Below are 21,776 nucleotides of genomic sequence, written 5' to 3' on the forward strand. Positions count from 1 at the left end.
TTTGCCTTTTAATTTGAATTTACTGAAGGTCTTTTTAAACAGTTTTTACTAGGTGATCTCTTGGGTAGCAATAGCACACCAAGTAGGGAGTGTCCTGAGTTGCACGAATTCAAATCTGACAACTAAGCAGAGCTCAGGTTAATCTCCAGTTTTGTGCAGAAGGAGGCAGAAACTGCAGTTTTGGAGAATGTGATTGTTCTCTAAATGTCTCTGGATAATTAAAAAAAAACCAACAAAAAATAACACCTCCCTCCCCCCCAAAAAACAACCCCAAAAAAAAGGTATTCTGATTAAATGCCCCTAGATTTGAGATCTTATTCTCTGTCTCTGCCCAGCTGCCAAGGAGGTAGGTGGTGGAAGCAGAGCTAGCTGGCCAGTTGGGCTGGAAGGGAGGGTCTAATGCTACTAAAAGTCACTCATCTTCTGGAAGAAAAAGCTATTAAACTACACAGGAGCATCCATTTGCTGGATGAGCTGGGGCTGCCCCATGGACTAGGTCAGGTTTTCAAAACCTCAAGGGAATTGTCTAATTCTTTCTATCATTTTGTAGATGTCCTAACAACCTCAGGAAAAGGAATTATTTCTCTACCTCCATTTGGAAATCTCACCTGAGAGTATCTAAGCTGGAAAGGTGTTCACCATGAAACTGGTGGATAACACTCATCAATTTCAGTAAGCATGAAAAGCTCTCAGGATATAGCAGTGTAATTGCAGTTAACATTAGTAAATGTATAGAGTTTGGGAAGATCACAGACTTTATATTCATGTTAAATTTTGAAGGTGATCCAAGTAATCAAAACTACAAGAGACTTGTCCCTGTTAGAAGAAATTTTAAATTTAGTGTCAAACTTAGATCATGGGTGGGATGTTATAAGGCTTTCAAGTTCTCCCATAAAGTACCTCATACAGATAATTTAAAACAGTACATAGTACTACATAGTAAAAGCAGTTCTATTTGTCAAATGAAAAAGAAATATATAAGTTTTTAGAGTATGATTTTTTTTACTGTATCTGCAAATAGTTAGGCATGTGGTATTGCAGAATCAAATTCTTTTCAGTTGGAAGAAAGCACACAGAGCACAGCTCTCATCAAATCTCTTCCTTGGCAATGATTTGAAGGCCATTCCAGAATCTCTCTCCTGGGTGTGAGGTGCAGGTATCCATGAGGGTTTGCTCTCCCTGCACCTCTCCTCTGCCCCTATTATTTTCCTCTATGTGTTTAAAAAACTCAAAACCTAGAACTTCTTTTTTTTGGCCTGTAGTAGTGAGCTTCACTTTTAAACTGTTATTCATGGAGCAGGATGTCTCTTTTAAGAGTTTGGATATGTCCATTCAGGCCATCATCAGCTGTATTTCAGCTCCTGAGATAAAGCACCAGCTTCAGTGTGAGCTGCAGAGAGTACAATCCTTGGGAGAGGTTCATGAGCAAGAAAAGAACCTCAGCTTGTTTTCTAATTAGAAGCTGCTTGAAGCCTTTTTGTTTCAAGCAAAAAAACCCTGACATATCAATAGTGTTGAAGTATTCTTAGGAATCAGAGCAGGAGAATGTTGTTCTGTGTTGAACTTTTAATTTTCTTTTTACAATTTTTTTTTTTTTTGAAAATAAACTTACCTTGTTAAAGTACAGCCCCAGTTCTCAGACAGCTCCATGTGACTAGTGCAGCCAAGCAATCCACTAAAAACAAAGCTTATGGGAGCCTGGGGAAGCTGGGGCAGGAACAGATTAATCCATGCAGCAATTAAGCTGCAGCAAGAAGGAACCAGCTAAAGAAGATAAAAGCCTGATAGAAGTTGAAAAAAAGAGCCATGAAGCCAAGCTTGTGACGGGAGGTGCAGAGAGCATCTATTTTTCCATGAGACTTATATGGATTCTCAAAGCACAGGGTGATGGGGTGACCTCAAACCATGATGATGGGTATTCTAAAGGCTGAAGAAAGAGGCAGTGCCAATCACAATCAGTCTGTGAACCCAGGCAAGATCATCAGATTGCACAGCTTAAACACTCCTGTGGGGAACTTGCCACGGAGGGTTGTCCATGGTTATAATATTTTTTCCACTGAAGGACAGCTTTTTTCCAACACGCTCCAGCAAGGAGACATGTGGGTATCACAACTGATCTGTATTGCACACAGGGTGGGAGTGTCATCCACTTCAATGGCAGGACATTTATTACTAACTGAAATTTCTTCTCAATCATCACTCTACCAGCAATATCACTGCATATCAATTATGAAGGATGTTGAGTACCTGGATGAAGGGGAAGAGCAGTCCCACAGCGAAGTTGGAGAGCCAGTTCACTGTCCCAGCTATCATGAATGCGGCTGGCCTCTGTGACTGCTGGAAAAACTCTCCAGTGAGGACAAAGGGAATCCCACCTGAAACAGGGTCCAACAAAACAGTGGTTTTAGTGACGTCCCCCACCCATCAGCAGAGATGAACAAGCCTCATGACACACATCTCCATGACTAGCTCTGCTCTGCAGCTCTCTGCAGGGCCTTCTGAAACAGATTTGTTAAAACCATATTTTAGAGAAGTGATACTTCTTTCTTTCATGCCGTCGCATCTCCTGTTTTGCATTCTTTTCAGGAGTTACATGCAGGAAACAGAGCAGCAAATCCACAAACCAGTTTCCAGAGCATCACATGGTGAGCTGTTATTAAAATGGTTGTTTCTACTAAAATGCTTGAAATTCTGAAAATACAGGGATAGTCCAAAATACTTTCCAATCTTAACAGTTGGAAAGATGGCTCCAAAGAAACTAACTCCTGTTTTTTTATTTCAGCCATAAAAAAGAGAAAACTTTTGCCTCCTTATGAGTACACTTGTAAATGATGCTTATTTCATGCATTCCCTTACTAGATACTGCTGGCATTTCTGGCGAGGTCTATTTCTCCCATCAGCCAAGGACTCTGACCTCCATAATAACAATTGCAGTTGAATACCACATTTGTGACTCATGTTTCCTTCCACTTAGGCAGAAGACTGTTTTGTACAGCACTGGCATATTACTGGCCTGACAGTAACCCCCAGGGAGTAGCTGTCTAGTAGCTGAAAGTCTCAATTTATGATCTTTAACTTCCTTCATTCCCATCGGATATTTCAATAGAAATATTTCTATTTTTAGAGAATAAAACCTCTATTTTACTTGCTGACTGGATACATAATTCAGTTAATGTTACACACATCTATGTGCAGCATTATTTCATTACAGTTTGAAGAACTGTACAACTAGTAACATCAGTCTTCTGCTCCTACCACTTTCTGCCTCTAGGTCCTCCAGTGTGCTGGTATTACCTGTCTCACTGTTCAGCTTTGTGGGCAAGACCCATATACACTGTGTAAGACTGTGTAAGTCCTTCCTCTGTTTTAAGCATTTTAACAAGAGAGTGTAAACAGCCAAAACCATATTCATAGATACATTTACTTTCAAAATACATAGCAATACTATAGCAATGCTGACCTCCAAAAGATTTATAAATTAATAAGAAAATACCACTATAGACTTATCCATCTGCTGGGTCTTCTCCTTGCATATCTTTCCTTGGTCTCTGGGCTAATCTTTTGCACCACCTTTATCCTTGGGCATTTGTGAATACATCTCTAAGTGCATTATAGGGATGCATTTTTATGTAGCCCCTTGTGCTCAATGGCCCTGAGCATGAACACATGCACCAGAAGCTCCTGCAAGCAGGGAGACAGGGACTTGCAAACACTGTAACATGGCATGCAGATGACACGTGTTGTCAGGCATTCTTCCAGAGGCAGAAGCCATGAATATGTGCATAATGGAAAGGCAATGTGATGCAGCAAACAGCTACTCTCCAACGTGAGCCAGAGGGACTTTGTGAGAATGTATCTCAAGTGGTAGCAAAGCCTTCAACTGAACTTTCTGTGCCAAAGAGTGCCATTATAAATTAAACTAAAAAAAGTAGAGAATAAATAAATTTATTTACTCCTACTTTATACATAGGAAAATGAGAAATGGAGAGTTTAAGCCATCCAAAGTGCAGTTTTGTATCTTTCTACAAGACATATGTAGTACCAGAATACTGTGACTAAAACAAAGTAACCTCTCCTACCAGCAGTTTGAACATGTAGAATGAGTATTTGAACCCCCATAACCTAACAAAATTCAAGAAACATGGGGTCTATCAATGCTTGATGGCTTCCAGTGGCCATTCTATCATACCCTTGTGATTTGGGTTCAAATGGCAGCAAACACATCTCTTCTGTGGCTTAGGTCTTTAATGTCATATGAGGCAGCAGTTTGCCAGGACACTTGCCCCTTGGAGAGAGGAACTGAAGGACTGGAAACACAGAAATCATGTAAGATGACTTATTTATGATCATTTATTCTGTCATGCCTTTGCTGTAGGACAATCTACAGAGGTGTTGCTGTTCTTGTCAGTATAATAAAATATGCTGTTGGAAAGAGCACTTGGAAAAATACATATTGTATAAGAGAGAAAAAAGCCAGAGGCAAAAAAAAAAAAAGTACAAAAGGACAGAAACCTATCAGAAAGCATAAGTGTAATGGAAATAAAAATACATGGGCACTATCTTGGTACAGGTTCCTTGAAATCCCAATTTGATTTCTAAGAACATATCAACTATCATTAACTTTCAAAAAATTCTATGGAGGAATGGGAAGGGTGGCACACACAGACCTCACAGGTTTCTCATGGTCTAGAGGAGAATATCCACAGCATCACAAAACAGAGAGTCAGCTTCTGTAGAGGGATTACTTAAAAGAGTCATAAGGAGAAACCAAGGAGCCTGAGAAGTGGTACATGAGTTATGTGAAAGTCAGGTCAGGTCTGAGAACACAAGAAATGGAATGAAGCCAGGTCACTGCTGTCTACTGCTGTATGACTGGAGGAGCATGGACTTGATTTTATGAGGATGAAGAGGAGGACATATGAATGCCTTCCAAGGGCCACACCAATGTGAAAAACAACTCTGCAACTGAGAGAAGTGAAAAAGAAATTCGGGAAAGCTGAAGGAAAACTGTAAAGCCTTCAAGTCACAGCCAGTGAATGCACCTGAGATATAGCCCCAGGATTCCATCCTCAGCCATTTCAAGGTGTCAGAGATGTGCTCAAGGACTCCCTTTCTCCTGGAACTCACTGTTCTTTGAGATACAAATCTGAGTGCCTGGGGCTGAAGGAAGCTCTATTATGCTTTGACTACCTCAGTTGGATCTGAGCAGAGATCACAATGCTTTTACCAACCACTTCTCAGTCAGTCTCTGCAAGGTACCCTACGTAATCACTAGGCCAGATGGGTCTGTACCTTCCTGTGTTCAAACATGGAAGCTTGGAAACCACTGTCAAAAGCAATCCAACCAAACCACTGTATTTTTAGACTATATTTTTTGAACAGTCTTTAAATACTTTGTCATGAGTATTGCAAATGTATTTGAATGTGAGTGAAATAATTCACCAAAAAGCCACCTGATGATCTTTCTCATGGAGGATGAACTTGGCATTGTCTTTTCCCCTGGAAGGCTTTCCATACAATTTTCAGTGAACCAGCTTTATTTTAGCTCTGATCATAAAACAAAAAAAAGTAAATTGGGATTTCCCATAGGAGTTTTTCAACAAGGTAGCTTCCAAACATGAGTTTAAATAGGTAATGCATTGACCATATAATTACAATGATTAATTTTTAATACTTTGTTCTTTCCAGCATTACAGGGAACATAATAGAAAAACTCTTAACATACTGCAGTGCTAGTAAAGAAAGATTATTATACCTGTTAGGATTCTATATCCATTGGGAACTACAAATGTCTTACTGCAGGACTTGTGTATCAATAAGCTGTTTAGTAAAACTAGATTAAACCCACTTGACACAGTTAGACATGCACAGATACCTCTGTTTCTATGTTCTTTATTAATTTATCTCTGTAATTAGTCCAGTTGCACATAGAATCAATGTCATGTGCTGGTAAAAATCCAGACTCTCAATCTAGTACTCTTTCATGCATGAAATTGGAATGTTAGAAGAGAAAAAATATTCTTGGTATCCTTGCTATAGGTTTTCAAATATACATTTAAATTTACAGAAGTATCAATGTGTTTTCTTAGGAAAAATTAGGTGCACATGTTTACTGTTTTGTTCAGTAAGCAGTTACAAATAAATATTAGCAGAATAAATAGCAGAAGTTTCATGAGTCAGTGCAAAAACCTGAATACAGAAAACATGAAAAAGGAAGGAAAATGCTAAACTCCTAATTCTGTTTTTATCCAGTACCTAACTGGGAATTTATGTTATAGCCATAGCTGTGTGATTTATGAAATGAGACTGTTACAAGAATCAATGCCTAATACAAATCAGGGAGATTTATTACAGTGGTAAATCACTTCTAAAGGTGACAGAAATTTTGTGCCCTAAGAACCACTAAAGAGAATGTACCCTTCCCAGAGCGCTAGCAGCTCACCTTTCAGTACTCATCAAACCCTTGTGGGTTCAGGCAGCAGCCCCATGGCAGCCAGAGCGTTTCCAGCCCCACCAGAAGGACCACCAGTGGCCACCCAGCCCCATGACCTCCTGCAGATCTCAGCTCCAAGTTCTGCCCATACAGGGGGAAGTCTGGGAATCCTGCAAGGCTGACTGGGCAAGAGCTCCCAGACTTTCCAGCTCCATGCTTTGAGACAAGGAGTCTTCAAAGGGAGGTGTTTTGAGAAAACAGACAACTACCTTGCAACAATGTTCTGTTTTGAGGGGAAAGTCTGTGGAGCTCCAGACATGGTCAAGAAAAATGGCTTTGTCTGCAAGGCCAGGCATGTGGGGAAGACTGATATATCCTAATAGGGCTGGGGGACAAAGTACAGTCTCAATGAAAGGTTTTGCTATTTGCAATTCAAGGGCCCTCTAGAGAGCAACTCTGGGAGAGAAGCAGTGGAAGAGAGACTAAACTGGAAGATAACTGCTGGAAAAGCAATCCAATGTTCTTCAGTGAGAGAGCAAAATGCTGTTAGCTTCTATCAAGACTTCAGTTATTAAAAAAGCACAGACAAACAAACAAACAAACAAACAACCTAACCAATGAACAAAACCCCCAAAAATGTGCAACAAAACCCATGGGAAAATGTATTTTAGGGATACTGCGAGGGAGTGATGCAATGCAGCTACTGAGTTTCTTCCATTTCTGTAGGTCTACAGATAGAATAAGAATTTTGCAAAATAGATAGCTCAATCTTTATAGAGATGTTCTGTCACCTGTTAGATTATTTTAACTTGCATTTTGTATTTGATTGAATAATACCCCACCAAATATGACATTACAGTCAGATATGACAGCTGTACTCCCAGCTAATCCTGCTGAGAGAACTGGGAACAGAAGGAGTGACAGGGGTGTACTGAGTCACAGCCTCATGCTACAGACTTTTCTAGCTGTCTGCAGCTCTTCTTCACAAGATGATTAAGTAAAACAAGCACTTTGTTTGTGGAAAATGGTATAGCTCATTAACCACATTAATTTGTACCATTTAAATATTTTCTGCCTCAGATTAAAGGTCACTTGAGTAAAAAACATTTAAAGCAGTCGGTCTATGGCAAACAAAAAGTGCAAACTATAAGATCAAACTAAAACACCCAAATAATACAAAACCTTGCAAACTCTGATATGGTAATAAAGAGTATTTATAATTATTAAAGGACTAGTTTTTAATATAGTATTGTGTGAAAGACTTTTTGCAGTGAATGTTTGGACCTTGGTTTAGCATCTATATAAAACCTACTATTCCATCAGCATTTAGAAAGACAGTTCTGGAGGTATTCTGAACTTTGTTGGTGCAAGGCAAACACTATCATTCAAGGTAAATAAAACAAACAAACAAAGCCATGGTGCAGACCAAAAATATTGATTCACTCTGTTCTAACCTCAGTAGTAAAAATATTATTTCTTGGTTCTTAGGTAATTTACACTAAAATGGTTGACAAACAACAAGGTTATTGCATAAAATATATAAAAAAAATCACATAAAATTCTTTTTAGGTCCATTTAGGTAACTAGTTCCACAGCAGATATTCCATGCAAAAAATACACAATACCCTTATTTGAACCATCTGGTAATTTCCTCTTCAGTGAAATTCTCCCCCTCTTGAATATTAATTAGAGTATTTTTCTATAATATTTACTTCTGTAAGTCAGTGAACTCAAACAGAATTTTATAAGCAATCCTTTACTGACAGAATCATTTTTCTCTGAAAATTTGTTCAGCAAAATATTTATCATATAATTAATGAATCCAAATAAGTTTAGTACTTTTGAGATACTTTTCCTGAGATAAGTTATAAGAATTCCCTTTGAGATACAACTGTTGGCTGTACATGTGAGGAATATATTTAATTTTGAATTTATTTTAATTTATTAATTTAATTAATTATTTAATTTTTTTTGCATCTTTTATTGTAAGACAAACCAGCAGTATGTAGGCCATTTTGGCAAATTTTGAACAAAACAAGTACATTGTTTTTTTTGTTTTTGGGAACAATTTTGGTCTACTGGAATATTTGGTGGGGGTTTTTTGTTGTCGTTATTATTGTTGTTTGACTTTTTTTTTTTTTTGGTCTTGGCTTTTTTTTGTAGAAACTGAACATCAACATTAAATTTCTCCTGTGGTTCTTGGCAACATTTTTTTGCTTCACAATTACAACACTACATAGCTACCAAGGAATAAAATGCAATTAAAAAAATACACTTAACTTATAATTACATAAATAGTTAATAGTCTTTTACTAATTTCTGACATGTGTTCATATCCACTTAATAACATCACAACCCTAATTACAGCCCAACTTGCTGTTCTATTTAAATGTGAAGAATTTTTTTAACTGAGGTATGAGTTGATATAATATAATTACATTTATAATTATTCTCAGTAACAATGATGATTAGGCACTCTCTTCATATGAAATTGTTAAAACCAATTATCTCAATGATGAGATCAATGATGAGAGAGTTTTTACTTTAATAAAAGCACAGAAGTATCCCTTATGTATTCATCCACTATACAGATGGAAGCAGTGTGGAAATAGCCAAATTAAAGACTCTCAACTGTGTTCAGTCCTAGTAAGAGAAATATTCATAGAGTCACAGTACTGTATAAGGATTGAACAGAAGAAAAAACCCAACCCCTGTCTATTCTAGGCTTATTACTTCTGTGATAATCTTCTGAAAGAAATATATCAGACATGATTTCCCATCAGGAGTTCAAGTTAACAGACCACTAGCACAAAATGCTGCTGGTTGTGAATCTCCAGGCTAAAGCAATCTTGAAAAGTCGTTATATTTTAACAAAAAAAATATTCATGCTATCAGTGCATGGTTATGTCATTGTATATCTGCATTCATCCTGAAGGATGGCAACAGTAAAAATAGTGGGAAAAATTTTGAGAGAATCTGGAACCAAAGAGTTCTCCTTGTCTTTCTCCTATTTAAGGTGGGTAACGACCATGTCTTCACTGTTTATGATTTCTGGAAACTGTTGAAGTTTTTAGGAATTGAAGAAATTGGTTGCTGCTACAGGATGGTGAACGGAGTATGACAAGCAATAATTGTAGAACTAATGAATGTAAGATAGTAACAAAGAAATATTTTCCTTACTGTGGCCAATAACCAAAAGAAATAAAACAAATAGCAGTGTCTGCTTGCTAATAAACAGAAAGGAAAAGGAAGAGAGACTCAGAAGATGCACATTGACTAGATGTACCAGCTGAAGACAAGTAACAGGCTCGCTGTGATGAACTATATAAGGCTTCTTTCTGATGAAACTCAGAATGAGGTTACCAAAGGCATAACTCAGAGTTTCCAAAAAAGTGAAGTTTCTGGAGTAGGACAGATAACACCTGGAGATTTAAAGGAAACAACTTTGACTGCTTTGACTGTTTGCTTGGTCAAACTGACACTGATTACCCTTGTCCATGCAGTTCTCCTGACCTGTGTTTTTCCTCTGAAAGTCTGTCACTGATGTTTATTCATCTTTCTACGCAGCACCTTGGCTACCAAGGAACACTCTCTGGACTCTAGAGATGTGTTTGTTGCAACATCAAACTAATAAACTTCTGCATTTAGATCTTAGCTGTGGAGATTAGTCAGAAATAGATGAGATGAACAGAAAAACTTTTCTTTGCTGTGCATTGTGCCTGGGCATAAGGGAAATAAAATATTTGTATTGCCTTAATTCTACATGTACTGTTCTATGTATTTATTAGTTTGCACTTTTGCAAATATAACTGTTTTATACAAATTCACAGAAAAAAGCAGTTTTGGTTTTTGGGTTTTTTTACTAGGCTTTCCATATCCAATCCATATTAATCTGAATAATGTACCTAGGTCACTTACACAGCTTTTGAATAAATTTTTTTTTTCATGGTTACATGAACCTCTAAAACACATGGGTGCATTTTTGCAGCAATAAATTTCTTCAGGCTAGGAGTTGTGAGCTATCAGCAAGTAATTAATGATCATTCAGGAAAAGCTAGTTCAGGTAGGAGGAGTGCTGTCAAGTGTCAAAGTATTCACATTTTGAAAGCTTCAATTAAGATAATTTGTAAAAATCTATTGTTAGCAGAATAAAGTTCATAAGTTTTCCTGCTGCTGCGAACTCCAGGTGTCACCTCCAGCAACTCCTTTATTCAACAGATACAATTACCTTTCAAATACTAGGGGTTCATTTTTCTTTAGAACTGCCACTAATTATAAAGAATTGAAATCACTTTCTCTACAGAACTGTTAGAAGCTACGCATTTTCTCTGTGCTCCTCTTTAAGAGAGAAGAAATAAAACAAAACGTAAAATAGGTATTAATCCCAAAATATATGTTGAATGACATTGTATTTAATATATTCAAAGGCCATGTTATCCTCCCCCCCCACCAAAAATAAATTTCAATGAATATTGAAAGGAATTCTAGTCTTATTTCTTAACAGTCTAAAAAATCAATTTGTTCACACAAAGGTAATCAAAAGATAAATTCTCAAGTACTTGGTAAAGTAGTTGAAAATACTCCTTTCCCCCAGGGGTAGGCAGGAGCTTTTTCCTTCTCTAGAGAAAGCCAGAAAAGGGAAGTGAAGAAGCCAGAAAAGGGCTGCTGCACAGCCTGCACCACAGTACTGACACGTCATTGACACGGCACTGACACGGCATTGACACATCACTGACACGGCATTGACACATCACTGACACATCACTGACACATCACTGACACGTCATTTACACATCACTGACACGTCATTTACACATCACTGACACGGCATTGACACATCACTGACACATCACTGACACATCACTGACACATCACTGACACATCATTGACACGTCATTGACATGGCACTGACACATTGACACAGCACTGACACATCACTGACACATCACTGACACATCACTGACACATCATTGACATGGCACTGACACATTGACACAGCACTGACACATCATTGACACGGCACTGACACAGCACTGACACGTCATTGACATGGCACTGACACAGGAGGGCAAGGCACCAACCCTCAGGGTACCTCTTGGGATGATGAATGGCAGCCCACAGCAAGGGAGTGTCACAACAGGGGATGGGGCCAGAGGCCTCAGAAATGTACAGCTGAGCCTGTCTCCAGGTTATGACAAGTTTATGAATTGAGCCATAACTCACATTTGGAGTATTTAACTGATATTTAGGCAGCATATTTTTATTCTGCTGTTGTGCCCACAAAAGCCTTGCAACTATCAACAAATCAAGCCTTTTCCTAAATACCTGGGAAAACTAAAGGTTATTTCTGCACCAATACTCTCCATAGCCAGTGCAGGAACTACTTGGCCATTATCAGAGAATGCCTATCTGATGGAAAGACTGTAAAGATTTCTAGTTTATAGAATTAAAAAAAAATAAATTGAAAATTAACCTAACTTTTCATTTCTACTACTTTTTAACTAAATATAGAACAACACGGGACAATATGTTTCTTTTTAACCTCATATAGTTTTCTGGTACAGAGAGGGGCTTTTTTGCACTCAGGCAGGCTGAAACTCTTTCTCAAAGTGGACTGGCATAATGTCTCTGTGGGAGGCCATGAGTGTTAGAAGTTTTTACATCTCACACCAAGTGGAGAAGGTAAAACACCACACAAAGGTTCTGTAAATGCCTGTATCAGGCAATAATACTGATGCTGCCTTTCACTGCAGTGCTTTCATGTCTACATGTGTGCTATCACACCTTTGGTTGTTTCACATCCAAGAGCTGATTTTTATTTTCTTCACTCATGACATTTCAGGTTGAACAAACCTCATGACTTTCAAAGTGACCCTTTTATGGCAACAGCTCTGCTGTCAGTGCAGCTGCACGCTGGCATTCAGAGTCAGAGCTGGGACTGATTTAAACTTTAAATACCAAAGAATCTCTGATACACCTCAGGGCAATGATTTCCTCTGAGTTTTCTTTTGTTTATCTTATAATGTCATTTTAAAATTGTATTCAGTTGTATTCATTGTATTCACCTGTGTTAGGGAAGACTTCACTTACATCCCATAAGCCATGACAAATATTATAAAACTTTCAAAAAAGAGACAAGCATAAGTGAAAGATTGTTCTAGAATGGACTGGTTTGTTGATATATTTCTCAGTTGCACAAGAAAATGCAATTGCTATAAAAAGTAACAATTGAAAAATGAAGATCTTGCTACCATAAAATTACTATTTTTTTTCAAATTCATCCGAGTTTGAATTTTACTGATTTCTCTTTCCTGTAATCAGAGCGCGACTGGAAACATACCACTGATCTGATTTTCATCCTTATGCATACTAAATAGAAACCTATTTTAGAAGCAGGAATTTAAGTAAAATCACACAGACTCATGTCTGATCACACTAAATTCAGCTTTATTCGTGCTACACTGAACTCAGCAGGACTTCTGTGGGGAACTGCTACTTGTCCACAGAAATACTTCCAGGACTCAAGACCAGAATAACTACTTCTAAGATGTTATATGGCATACAACTGTAAAGCCAAAATGCCTGAAACCACTGTGTATGACAGCCAGAGACTCCTGCTTTCTTCTCTCTAGTGCCACTGATTTAAAAATAGCAGCTATTGACAGAAATGAAGTCAGGGGCTGCATTTTATTGCAATGACCAGGTAGAAAATCCCTCTGGCCACATGTGCATCTTTGCAGACACTGTGGGCTTTTAGACAGGTAGAAACAAGGTAAGACTTTATACAGAGGATCGAACATCTCAATTAGAGATAGATAAATGAAGAACACAAGATTAGAAGATAAAGGAATCCAGGATCATATTAGATCTTCTGGTTCAAATACAATCCTCGTTTTTTTCAGGCAGAATTTAATTCTAAGCCTTTTCTGTGAGGCACTGTGAAGTTATTCTGGATCTTTTCATATATAAATCTATTTTCTTCACCTTCACAGTGGCCCTTCTTTGCAGCCCTTCTTTGCTAACTGCTGCCTGAGCAGTTTTGTGCTCCGATGCTCAGCTCTAAGTCATCTCATAAATGATGACACGATGCCTGACAGCACAATGAGCATTTTTCACATTACAATACAGTGAGACAATGCATGACAATATGATGTATTAGGTCTTTAAGAAAACATGTAAAAGAATGTGCATACTGAGTGTTCATATAAAACAATCTTACAATTTACTTAGATAATATATAATCAACTATGTGGAAGTCTTCCATATGATACTTAGAGATATTATTCTTATATTTTTCCTTAGCTAACTGGCATTTTTCAGACATCTTTAAATCCTCACCCTGTTCTGAGTCTCTAAGCCTCGTTTTCTCTCCAGGTGATGCAGGCTTATATGTCCCATTCTTAGAAATGGGCAAAATGCAAAAGATTTCAACAAAATCAGTAATCTCAAGCTTCAAGTGCCATCAAAATAACACAAATTTCCAGTACAAGGATGGCTTGAGTTATGATCAGATAATGGATATAAAATCAACTCCTCAGATTTTTGGAACTTGCATGAGTATTACTGTTTGTTGTAATAAAACATGATTTTTTTCTTTCCAAAGGACTCCAAGGAATTCTTAGGAAGAAGGAATTTTACCACATGCCTTCCTGTGCCCATTTGTGGTTGATCTCCCTCCCAGATGCAGTGGTGAAAAGGTGGGCAACACACTTGTGCTACACAAACACTTTTTACAGATCTTACTGCCACAATTAGGGTCTGGGGTTATTTTTACTTATTTCCAGTGGTAAAAGAAGTCCAGTGCCCCAGTGCACCATGTTTCCAGAGCCAGCAAATTTGCAGAGATTTCAAAGCAACAATACTTACTCAGTTTCTGAAAGAAGGTAGTAAAAGAAGATTGTTTCAAAGCAAGGTATTTTATCAAAACTGTCCACCTCCTGCCACCTCCTCCCATCCTTCCATTGAGTTAAAGACAGGCATCATACCTCACCATGGCCACCACTGTTTCCTGTCCCTTCTCTGCAGCAGTGCCTTCTCTACTTAACAAAGCTGGATAGAAAGGGGTTACACTTAAACAGAATATGCTTCTAAGGAACAAATACCAATAAATCACTTCATACAAAGATAATGCATGGAAATGCTTTATGCCAGATTTCCAAGTTCTCAAGGTCTTGACTGTCTTTTTGTTACATTTAGGAAGGTTATCCAGAAGTTCATGCCAATGTTTCTGTAACCCCCAATTGATCAGTTGATCAGTTTTTTTTCACCACATGTTCCACTATCTGACACATCTTGACAGATGGCAGAAAAGCCATTCTCTGGTTCAGAGGATGTGAGTTGGAAAAACTTCAAAACCAAAACCTGCAAGCCCCTCATCTGAAAATGCATGACAGACCCACTGACAAGTGGGCTCAGCATCCCTGCAGACAAATCAGGAAAATGGATGGAACACATTCTGTGTCGGTTTTTGGGTGCTCAGTTGTTGGGTTTTTTTTAAATCTTTGGCTGGGGGTTAAAAGGGGAAAATCTGCAGCAGGTTTTTTAAAACTACAATGCACATTTTTCAATTATCCCAGAAAACTCAAAAATCACTTGCTGGTTCAGCAACTGTTGTAAAGGTACAATAGGTGAATGGGGAATTCAAGAAAATAGCTAAAAATAAGCAGAAGCTTCTCTTTTTTCTGTTTAAGTCAGATTTCAGACCATCTTTCCTGAAAAAAATGGATTCTGCAGGCACAGTTGAACATGAATGTTCAGTCCATGAAGAGGCAGCCACACAGGTTTAACTGAGAAAATGAGAATAAATCCTAGTTTTCCTCTTTTCTTAGATATCACCTATTAATATTAAGTCAAATAAGGAAGACATTTCACATATACCTAAACCTGCCTATCATGATCCAAATTTCCAAGAAGCTGCACATTATTTACCCATTCTGGAAAGGCATTAAATCATTAAATCAATGCATTCTCTCATGATGTATAACCTGAACAGCACAAATGCTCTCTGCAGATCTTGAAATTCTTTAATTTGAGATTATTTGATTTGTTTTCTCAGCTGTTTTTCAGCTTTTTGCCTTTTGTCTCCTTAGGAGTCAGAACCAATCCCCTCATTTTTTTTTTTCAGTTTACTGTTTGCAGGATGACAATTCTTCATTTGAAATGTATCCTATGTTTATTTCAGGTCCAGCAAATATCTTGACTTGCATATTATTAACAAATAGGCACAATGAAACAACTGTCTGGACCAGCAGGGCTCCCCAGTCTATAGAAAATAAATAATTTTCTTTCAGATCACAGATTGACTGTATAAAGCATAAGGGGCCCTTTAATTTTTAGAAAGTGAAAGCTTTCTGCTGTTTGGCTTTTGACAAAAATGATGATGTACCAAACACACACACATGCCTGAGCATACCTGTTGCTAGCATTACTGTCTCAGTCCTCAAAGATATCTGCAAGCTGAAAAACCGAGTTCAGAAAAATGAAACAAATAAACACCCTCCACAGTTTATAGTAACAGCTGATCCTCAGTGAAAAGGAGCAGATGGGACCCATGTATATGCTGTCAGAAAATGGTTACACAACATCTAAGCTATGAAGAAGATATTAGATGTTCTAACAAGAGAGAAAATACTGTACTTTTGAAGCAAATTTCATGCTCTAGAGAGTTAAAGCAGTATTTTTATAAATTCAATTCTTCATGTAATTTGTTATCTTTAACAAGTACCAATAGCTCAGTGAACATAAATTAATTTTTCCTAGCTTAAGTTTTGTACCAATGGAATCATTACAAATTGTTTTTGTAGTATAACTACAGGAGGAACTAAGATACTGAGGATTACTTGACAATAGCCCCTGTTTAACCAATACAAATGAATGGCAAAACTTCTACAAAAGGCTAAAAGTATAAAAAATATAAAGAATATATCTTAATTTTCTTGGGGAAAACCATTTTTACTACCAGCAAGGTGGGAAAGTTATTCTTGAACTTCTATCTTGTCCCATTAAACCACCAGAGTGCTAGAAAAGAACACCAAAGTGTGAAATTTTCCTGTTAAAGGGGTGTCATAAAACATCACTGAAAAGTTGGCAATAAGAAATATCTTTTAATTCCAGAAAAATCTGTGTTGATAAGGTAAAAGTTGACAAGATCACAAGGAAATTGAAAAGGAGGAAGAGGATCAATTGCTCTGTTTCTGCAAGGCCTAGAGGGTACCACACAAAGACTAACGAAGGATGTGTGCATTAAAGATAGTAGAGATGTAGTTTTCTTTGCCAAAGAATACTAAAATTCTGGTGTTTCAGACAGAGGTTTAACAAATCCATGGGAGACTATGAAAGTGTTAGAAGCTATGCTGCAGAAAGACCCTAAGTTGGAAAAAAATTGCACTGGTGCTCTAAAAATGTATCACCTACTTTCCCTGTTTGTATTTTGCTCTGGACACTTCCCTACAATCACTGCAAAAAACAGCAGTACAATCTATTCAGTTTTTATCTTTGTGTAGTAATTAGGGACTCAGTACTCTTGGTAGCCTGCTCGACTGCCTGGAAGCAAAAAGCTTTTCCTTACAGTCTCTCTGCATCTTTCTTGTTTTAACACCTGCATTCTGCCTCTCAAGCACCTCATCATGCAGCAGCAGGAGACTGGCTCTGCAACACCCTTCTCACAGGCAGTGGCACAGCTCTTAGGCCCCCAAAGCTGTCTCTTCTCAGGCTGGACAAGTCCAGTTCACCCAGTCCCTTCTCACAGGTCTCCTGACACTGACATGGTGACTCTCCAATGGACTTGTCACAGGCTGTTGTTGTCTTTCTTTCCTGGACAAGGAAAGGGGGACAAAACTTAACAAAGTAATTGCACTCAATTATTGAGTTATGCCTTGTGATATAAAAAGAAATGGATACAATGGACTTCTTGGTAATAATTTCTTTGCTCAGAAAAAAAATATATATGCTCTCTTCTTATTCAATCATCCTAAAACTTTGCTAATAATGGAAGGTGTCCAGCTAAAAGGTAGAAAAGTAGTTCAGATTTCCTAAGCACCTCTGAAGAGAACAGAGAAGTTTCATTGAAGCTAAGTCAGCCCCCATCAAAGTCAGCTAAAATATTACTATTCATTTGCAGAGATATCAGAATATGATTCTTCTCAACAGCTGAAGAGTCAGATACTGAGATTTTCATTAAAAGCAATTCAATGTTAAGTGCTACCTGCATACTCCCACTATTGTCAGATATGAGAAATGTCTGAACACACAGAGGAAAAGTGGAAAGGCCAGCTAGGTATCTACTGGTACACTATTAATGTTCTTTGGCTTTAACAACACTGAGCACAGTATAAAACACAACCAAAGCTTTAATTTTAATGAATTTCTGTAGAAAAAAAAGCAAGTAATTTCTAACACTAGCTGCTTGTCCTGGATGTATCTGCAGACACTTTGTTTCAAAGAGATTGTGAAGTACAACACAAATCCTGAATAACATCAGTAAAGAGAAAGAATCCAAACGAAGAACACTAGAATCCGTTTTGAAGACTGGTGAGGTGAAGAAGAAAAGCAGAGGGTTAATCTTCATATGCTGGAAATATATCATGTAAGAACATATTGATCTTCAAGTTCTAAAAATTGGTGGAACATATCTGTAATCAGTTTGTTTCAACAGAGATTTAAAAAAAACCCATAGCATGCATAGCATGCATAGACAGCATGCAGCTGCACTTAAACCTCTGAGCCACATAAAACACCAGAAAGGAAGTTTTAAAGAAGTTTCAAGTCAACATTTGACATTCTTAAGGTATTTAAAATTCAAGGAAAGTTGTATTCCACAGAATTGTTTAACACCCACTCCCCTGTCTCAGTCTAAGAAACATATGTCAGCAGTACAGTGGACTTAGCTGAACTGAGATTTGTCCTTACAGAAGGACAAAGGCACTGCTATTTTTTTTCAGTATTTTCACAGTGTTTTGGACAGAAATTAGTGACAAACCCTTTTCCCAGAAACAAGGGTAAAAGAAATACCTTGGTCTTCTCCCCATTTTTCTCTAAAGCAGCGTATTTTTTTCTCAGCTTTTCAAAAGAGGATCCACAGAATTACAGCAGCATTTCATTAGAGTCACATCAAACATCAGCAACTCTTCCCCAAATAAACCACAATCAATCAATTAGACCACTTCAGTGGTGAAGATGTATAAACAGCTGATTAATGTTTAATGTCAATTTCCTTACAAAGAAAAAGAGGCAATAAATAGTGCATTAAAAAAAAAGCTCCAAAAGCTCAAGGGAACAAAAGTCTTACTTTCTGGCTTGCTGCCAAAGTGAAGTTCTGTATAAGTGATTTGCTAACATAATGCCAGTGCAAAAAATACCCGTCCTTAGATGTACAAAGAAACATGAAAAAATAGACATAGACATACCTGGTCCAATGCAGAATGATGCAATGATTGCAAGGATACAAAATATACTGAGGTAAGGAAGCCAATGCACAGAGCTCTGGGTAGATAAAAGACATTGATTTCAAACATATTGTACACATCAGAAATATTTTTAAAACCTCACAAATAGTGTTTTCCATGATTCTTGATATATTTCAGAATATAGTCTGGGGTTACTTTAGAAAATCACAGCATTTCTGTAGAACCTTATTCAATGATTTGTATTTAAAGGCCTTGGTCTCTGTGAAATCCCTGTAGAGAAACACTAGACAAGCTATGTACCACAGAATCAGAACTCTAAAAAATCACAGCTTGTGCTAAAGTTCAAGCCAGCCTGGAAGACTGAACACATCCAGCACCTCCCTCCACCTCAGGTATTTCAGTCATGTTTAAAAAGAGCATCTAGAATGGCTCTGGAGGTTCAACATTCACCAGTCAAAGGCTTGGCTAAATGCACAGCAGGCTGACATTTGGTAGAAGAACCAGGTATCTGAACCTTGGCAAAACATGGGAAAGCCACAGTCTAGGACTTTTCAGCTGTAATCTGATATTGCAGACAAGGAAGGTCATATATATTACCTTTCCTCTACTTCTAAGCAGATTTTTATCTAGTGAGACCTCTAAATGTCAGGAATTTGAAATACGAGGGCAATTCCTGTGGAGTTTGCAGGTCTCTGTTTGTTAATCATCTTTGTGAATGCTTGATTCTAATACTAATAGATGAGAAAAATCCATGGATGCCCGTTTCTTTCTCTGTCCCACAGGTGGAGTTTTACCATAATAAAGTGTGAATAATATTTTTATTTGAATTTTGCTATTTTTGAATTTTGTTAATATACATGTAAGTGTACTATCAGCACCTTGAGTGGGATTGTAAAAATATTCTTGCTAAAGAAAGTAGTTCTTCTAATTGAAAGTAGATCAATTTTTTTTCAGTGTTAAGGAAAGGCCCCCATATTCTGATACTTTTTCTCTTCTAGTGTGAGTTATTTCCTTAGTTATATGGAAACCATGGTTTCCTGGACATTAACATTAACCAAAAGGGTTGTGGATCTATCAAAATTCCACAATCTAGGGTTCTTGTCTGGAAGCAAATCCAAGGTCTCTGAGAACGAGAAGGTGTAAATATGGAGTAGATATAAATTTCCTCTGAGATTAAGCCTATTTGTACCATGATCCTTTGTTCAAAGCAAATCTCTAATACTTAATACATTGAGACCCTTTTGAAAGGAGGTGAAACTGAAAGGCATTCAGACTTCAGGGATTTAAACCAGCTGGAGGTCTTCACACACCCAACCTGGCTTTAAAAGATCCAGAAGGGAATTTTTCACTTGGCATACAAAATATGTAATAACTTCTCCCTTCAGGAGGAGAGCTGTCTTACAGCTGCCCTGGCAGGTGTGTGAACTAAAGATTTATTGTGATGTACACACAGGTAAATCAAATAAAACAGCAGTGGCATGGCACAGACCTACCAGTCAGCCTGACTTACTGACTCCCTTCAAAGAAGAAACAAGACCTGGAAGTCAGATTAATGACACCACTCATGAATCAAAACCAGCAGGAAAATGCCTTGATGAAACACCACTCAAACCCATGCCATTGCAAAAATCAGTTTTGGTTCTCTAAAGTCCTTAGGAGCATAAACAAACCACATTATTATATAGATGAAGCCAAACAAGGAAAATTACTCAGGGCCAGAGTTAAAACTGGTTTAATAAATTCTCTGTTAATTTGAAACACCTGGGGAATTGAGTGCTAATAGCATCTGATAACTTAGAATTATAGAAACATTGATTGAAAGAGACCTTTAAAGCTCATCTAGTTCCAATCCACCTGCAATGAGCAGAGACATCTTCAACTAAATCAGTTTGTTCAGGGCCCTGTCCCACCTAGCCTTGGATGTTTCCAGAGATGGGGCATCAACCATATCTCTGGACAACCTGTTCCAACACTTCACCTCCCTCATTGCAAAAGACTTCCTCCGTATATCTAACTTAAATTTACCCTGCTTTATTTCTAAATTATTACCCCTTGACCTATCACAGCAGGCCCTACTAAAATGTCTATTCCCATCTTTTTTCTAAGGCCAAATATTCTCCAAAGGATAAGTCTTTATATTGCTTATAGAAATACCAGAAAAGTTACTTGAAGGAAAAATCAAACGTGGAAATTTTTCACTAACAAAAAATTCCAAACCTAAAATAGGAATGACATATAAAGCATGAGAGAAATCTCAGAGGCAGTGAATTACAAACAAAGATACACCCACAGAATATGGGTATACTGTTTATTCAACTGTTGGTAAAATTGTCTTCATAATAGTTCATGATATGCATAAATCTTTGAATTAAAGAGTCTGAATGTGAGAATGTGAGAAAGATTCTGTTGCTTTTTAATGCTAAAGTTTTTAAGCAAACAGATTCATAAATTAGTAAAAGAGACCTTTCATTCCTTATGCCAAACTGATTAAGAGGATTGGCTTATGCAGGAATGTAGAAACAAACCAATATCAAGCATGTTTGAAACAGGTAAAAGAAAGTAAAAATGTGCAGTGGCCCTAGTGTTACCTGCAGAGTCAGGGAGACAGTGAGTACGGCAAAGAAGACGATCATCAACCCAAAACCTCCAATGAGGAGAGGCCTGCGTCCAAGCCGCTCAATAACTAAACCCTGGAAAACAAAAAGTGGCATTTGACTTTCCTGAGAAAACACTGAATAACTTGGACCATGAAATATGTTCTCCTAGTAAATAGGAAGATCAAAACTACAACCATGAGGGTTGATTGTACACTATTCATAAGCTACAACGTTCATAACTGTGCTCACAATTATGTTTACAAAATTTAACATGTTTGAAAAAACAAGTCAGCCTGGTATGGTTATCTGAGGCCACTGAAAAAATTGTTCATTGTTTGAATG

At 37.6% G+C, this 21,776-nt stretch overlaps 1 protein-coding gene across 4 annotated transcripts in view; it reads right to left on the reverse strand.

Annotated features, from left to right (window-relative positions):
* The window catches only part of SLC2A9 (solute carrier family 2 member 9), a 103,612-nt gene that overhangs the window by 12,279 nt on the left and 69,557 nt on the right, over nucleotides 1–21,776 (reverse strand). For all 4 annotated transcript variants that reach the window (XM_086889104.1, XM_086889103.1, XM_086889105.1 and 1 more), the window contains 3 exons: nucleotides 21,426–21,527; nucleotides 18,838–18,913; nucleotides 2,248–2,375 (listed from right to left, as the gene is read on the reverse strand). In XM_086889104.1, the coding sequence (XP_086745230.1) occupies nucleotides 2,248–2,375; nucleotides 18,838–18,913; nucleotides 21,426–21,527 (306 nt within the window). The remainder of the gene's footprint in view (nucleotides 1–2,247; nucleotides 2,376–18,837; nucleotides 18,914–21,425; nucleotides 21,528–21,776) is intronic.

This window comes from Cyanistes caeruleus, chromosome 5 (genome assembly GCF_971803275.1).
Source record: "Cyanistes caeruleus chromosome 5, bCyaCae1.hap1.1, whole genome shotgun sequence".
Classification (NCBI taxonomy): domain Eukaryota; kingdom Metazoa; phylum Chordata; class Aves; order Passeriformes; family Paridae; genus Cyanistes; species Cyanistes caeruleus.